Genomic DNA, 5,524 nt, shown 5'->3' on the forward strand with positions numbered 1-5,524 from the left:
ATTAAACATGGACCGGTAGTCACTGTCCTGAGAATATTGCAGTTATATATCAGATATCAAAATATTTATTATGCTGATCATTGTTTTGCAGGTTAGTTTTAATGCTCACCTACTAAGTAAATATTTTAAGAGATAATAAGACTATGTGGATTAACACCATGCAATGATGAATATGTTTATACTGGCTGAGATAATATGGCCTGACATATTAGTGGAGAGATTGTGGAATATTTGTCAATTTTAGTGATATATCAATGTTACATGAACTGACAACTTGAGATGTATATCAGTTTATACTGAATGAGATAATAAAAGCTGATTAAATCATTGCCCGTGTATAAAGACAGCAAGCCATGTAACTAGGTATATGTATACATGGTTAGCTCCAAAGGTCAAACCTACGGCGTAGAATAGCTCCACAAGCGTGCATGGCTGTGGAAGACGGGGGGTTCCCAAAAGCTCTCCTGTTCCTGTCAGTCTCTGGTAATAAATGGATGCGACGCAGTGGCGTCTTCTCCTTGTTTTTACATGGAATGAGAAGGGACCGGAACCCAACCCCCGCCACCTTCCCGCTATTGGGAACCGCAAAGCGCGACAACAATATCACCCGGCTGTCCCATGCACACACTCACGCCAGAGAGAGTCAAAAAGAATATTATATAAATCTAATAAAATTACAGTAAAAAAAGTGGACTTCCCTCCTCCTCTCCCCTCCTTCCTCCTTCCTCCTTATTTTTGAAAGGAAAAGCATATAGCTGATAAAAACACTCCCTCTGCATAGTTGCACCCCCCTTTTTTTAAGCAAGACATCAGTGAAGTCGCCTTTCCACTAAGGGAGTGTAATTATAGCCCGTCCTCCTACTACTTCTCTGCCTCCACTTGAACGTCAAATATATCCTCTCTCTCTCTCTCTCTCTCTCTGCGTGTGCGCGAGAGAGAGAGAGAGAGAGAGATAGTGAGATAGGGGGCTTTAGCCGTTAGGAATTCTCTTGGCACTTTCCTGGCCAGTTGTAACATTTGCATGAGTGTATCAATCAAAGCACTGGCCACATCCCTATATATACCCCACAAATCTCCACCTTTCTCACGACCTTTTCATTTTCCCCCTGCTCATCGGTTGCTCATCTTCCTGAGATATAAAAGTGAGAGTTACAGAGATAGTGTGTTTTGAGTTGGAAAGTAGTTAGCTAGAGATGGAGGAGGCCAGCAACAACCCCAAGAAGTGTATAAGCGGCATCGGCAACAGCAGCAAGAGGTCGGTGGCGGGGGGGAGCAAGGAGGGGATGAGGTACCGAGGGGTGCGGCGGCGGCCTTGGGGGCGGTACGCGGCGGAGATCCGCGATCCCCAGTCTAAGGAGCGCCGCTGGCTCGGCACATTCGACACCGCCGAGCAGGCCGCCTGCGCCTACGACATCGCCGCCCGCGCTATGCGCGGCCTCAAGGCCCGCACCAACTTCAACTACCCCCCCTCCGTCCCCGCCGCCGCCTCCATTCCTCCCCCCGCCGCCGCTACCGCCGACCACCTCCTCCTCCACCACTCCTCCGACTTCCCCTTTGCCTCATTTCCTTCCTCATCTCCCATTTCCGCCCCCTCCCTCAACACTTTCCTCCTTCGCAACCTTGTTTACAATCCTTCCAATCCTCCATCCTCTTCTCTTCACCACCCGGAGTCTCTCAACAGCTGCCCCTGTTCCTCTCTCTCATGCTTCACTCCGAGTACTACTAATACTAATTATACTAGCACTCAGATGGATGGTTTCGGTGGAAGTGGACCCAGTTTGGGTTCCAACTTCTTGGGTACTACTTCTAACTCGGATTTGTCTCTCGTCCTTCAGCACCAACAGCAGCAGTACACTTGCACCACTACTGCTTCACCAGCAGCAGCGGCATCCAGTACCTGTACCTCGGAACCAGTGGGGCCATTTCAAGACAATTGGAACTTCTTCCAGGAGTCTTCTGAGTCTGGTTTGCTTCAGGATATCTTGCATGGCTTCTATCCTCGGCGCAGTGCGGATAAGCAGCAGTGGGGTGGTGCAATGGCCGTTGATGGCCATGGTGGGAGTCATGAAATCGGTGAACAATTGGGAGTAGGAAGTCAGATGTCTCTGAGTAAAGAGCAGGAGCTCTCGGTTGGTGCTTTTGAAGGAGGATATGATGGGCCTGAGAATTTCCCCATGATGCCCCAGGGCTTGCTGGAGGACATCATTCAGTACCCGGACTTCTTAATTTGATATCTTCTCCACCAAGTTGCACCAGACACTTCGCTGTAGCCCACTATAGTTTGCCTAAAAAGCAAGCCTTGACCTCCACTGACTGCTAGGAGTTCTTCTTCTTCTTTTTGTCTAAAGATTTCGTCTGGTTAACAAAGTACGCGCGCGTGCTGTGTTTCTTAGGAGTAGATGTCCTTATTATTACCTTTTTCCCCCCTTTGTTCACTAAGATATCTGAACTTTTACTTGCGTTGCATGCTGTATCATCAACTATGTTGTGAGTTGATCAATGTCTGCATGAAATGACTAAGCATTTCGTGATTGTTCTCTGCTTAATTACTCCAATGGATGTGGTGGGTTTTAGCTCGGTTTAACATATCGTGATAAAAGTGCACTATTTTCTAAGATGGTTTTTGCTAAACAGGGGCCAACACTCGTATCTTCAGTGGCAGTAGTTGATCGGGTGGCTATCATATTTACAAAGAAGACCGAGAGAGACAGGAGATAGAATCACAATAATAATTGATCTCACTGCTGCTTCCACCGGTTTATCCCAAGGAAGTTGGTAAGCCAACGTAGATAAATGATGGGTGAAGGAAGAGGATGATAACAGTAACCGGGCAAATATATATGTTACATATTAATTACTGGTCATTTCTTTCATAGTGATAGTCCTTTTTTTTTTTATCTTTGTGGTTGGAATATTGATGGTTATTTTCTCATGGCGACAGCGCAGTGATGGGAAAGTACGTAAAGTGTAATGTTGTAGTTAATGTGGTTAATATATTTCAGTTGACCATTAGAACGTCCAGATATTATTTTTTTTATTGCTTTTTGAAAAGGTAATTTAAGAGAAAAGCTGTCTTTGTCGGGCCTTTTCTTCTGCAAACACAACGCAACGGACGGAAAGACGCGAGCCGAGGGAAGACGGAGAGACCCTCTCTCCCTCTCTCAACGCTCCCTTGGTGGTGGCTTCGGGCAGGTAGTACGATAGGTCAGGTAATTAATTTCTTGTATCATTCAATAAAACGACTCTAACATATTCAATATAAACTCTTTTTATGTCAATTTCAGATTGTAATAGCATCGTTCTTCCATTATATCGACATCTAAACTTGTCCTGCAATTACCACTGTACTTGGTATAATAGGTATTTTCTGATAGAGATAATTAAATAGATAAAATGAATCGAATCGCATTCAAGATATCTAGGCTAATTAATTTTTTTATATAAGTATTTCGATTGATAGAATATAACAATTCAAAATTTCATTCAAATAGCTAGTAAAGAGTTATTTTTTAGATTTTTTAGTCCTACATAAGTATCCAATATCTCTCTAGTAAATAATTGATATGTGACTAAACACAATGCATCCTTATATATTTCTCTATTTTAAGTATTGATATTCTCATCAGGCTAAGCTTCCAAAATTATTTAAATCTAATTAAAAGTATTACGATCAATCTATGGTTAGCCTTAATGAGCCCATACTGCAATATCTTCTAATGGGTCGAAACCACTCTGATATTATTTGTAACAATTTAGGACCTCATCCAAAATAAGTAGCTAGAAGGTATTTTTTGGTATAAAATAACCAAAATTTTTTGGTGAATAACCAATGGAGGACTAAACTCACGCCTGCACGGGTCCTTACATAGGATTAAGGGTGCAAATAGAATTATGTATGCAAATGGGTTGAGTCAAACCAGGTTATGAGTGACCCCGATCCAACCCGGTTCTTAGGATCCTAATGTTTGACCTAGGCCAAACCTAGTAAAAGATCGAGTAGATTTAGGTCAAATCCATGGCTAAAATTTCTAACCCAATGGGTCATTTGGATCAGGTTGAGTCTATATATAATCCGGTCCCAACCCAAAAAATTAGGATCCGAACCGAATTTAGGTCAGGTTTGAATCGGGTTTAGGTCAGATCCTTGTACTTGTCATTCTCTATACTTGGTTTCTTTTGCAATGAATGAAAACTACATAAAACAAATTATGCAGAACCATACAAGTGAAAATGCCTAAGCATCAAGAATTGATGTCATTACAAACTAATCTAATAATGATAAGTTCAACCTTGTTAGCTAAAAAAAATTCTATTCATGTATGCAACACTTTTTTTTTGAGTAGAAAAGAATTACATCTATGTTAAATTCTTTTTACTCAGCAATGATATATCTTGAATTTGTTAGAATACATCTATTACTATTTTTTCTAAATATACTACTAGAAAAGCATACATGAGCCAAGATGAGGAAGATAGTTTCTATAATGACACATGGTAAAGATCAACAGTTACAAAATACAAATGATGAATCCATCTTCTTCCGCATGGCAAAATTATATTCTATTTTTTTCTTTATTAGTCTAAACTTCCTTCTTAGGAGAACAGTGCTCCATTTATTGTAACCATATTAAGTCTTAATATAAAATTTATGTCATTCAACGGTACACAAAAATAGTCTCTTCTATTTCTCTCATCCTCAAACACAAGAAGATATTAGAGAATAAAGAGTTAGAGACTCTTTAACACCCTTGCGGGTCTAACAGTGTACCAAGTTTTGATCAGGTTGGATCAGATCATAGGGTAGAAAATTAAAAATTGTCCTAAAAATCAAATAGGTTGGGTCGGATCAAAATTTAATCAAACCTGACCCCACCTAAAAAATAGAACAAATCCAATTTTAGAATCTGACCCGGTCCCACAAATTCTTTAAATCAGGTCGGGTCCGGTCGCAGGTCAAACCAACCTATTTGCAACTTTATATAAGATGTTTCTATTAAAGAAGAGAAACCTATGAAGAGGAGGTAAATGTGAAGAGGATCGCTCTTGTATGGAATTCACTTCATTTAGTGCTGAGTAAAAAATTTTGCATTCAATTTTACTTGGTTTATGGGATTGGCTAGTAATAATTTTTGTTATAAAGAGTGAGATGTTGACAGAAAAATAAAATTAAATTCAAAAATAGTGAAAAGATCAATTTGTAGTTATAACTCATGCCATAAAAGGCTACTTGAAAGAAAAGTAGATGAACAATGGCTGCTAACTCGCCATAATACAGAAGGTGATGGGGATTAAGAGCCTTCCAACTCAAATCAAATCACCCTTGAAATCTCATCTTTGAGTTCCAAAAGTAATGGAATCAATATCAGGCCTAAGTAGGTTTTTTGGCGGATAACCTTACCGAAGCTTAGATATACAAGAAAACACAAGAAATTTCGTTCATTTTCTTTAAAATATAGACTATTACTTATTCGCTAAAAATTAAAATGTTGGTGGAATAAGGAAGATTGCATATATTTCAATCTAA

The 5,524-nt window shown here is 40.2% G+C and overlaps 1 protein-coding gene across 1 annotated transcript; it reads left to right on the top strand.

The window, feature by feature from the left end:
• Positions 1 to 1,193: 1,193 nt before the first annotated feature.
• Positions 1,194 to 2,231, top strand: LOC103695772 (uncharacterized). The gene has a single exon (XM_008777180.2). The coding sequence runs from the start codon at positions 1,194 to 1,196 to the stop codon at positions 2,229 to 2,231; it is 1,038 nt and encodes a 345-aa protein (XP_008775402.2).
• Positions 2,232 to 5,524: the final 3,293 nt, after the last annotated feature.

This window comes from Phoenix dactylifera, chromosome 4 (assembly GCF_051530095.1).
Source record: "Phoenix dactylifera cultivar Ajwa chromosome 4, Ajwa_hap1_PhDact_Kaust_v1.1, whole genome shotgun sequence".
NCBI classification, from domain to species: Eukaryota; Viridiplantae; Streptophyta; class Magnoliopsida; order Arecales; family Arecaceae; genus Phoenix; species Phoenix dactylifera.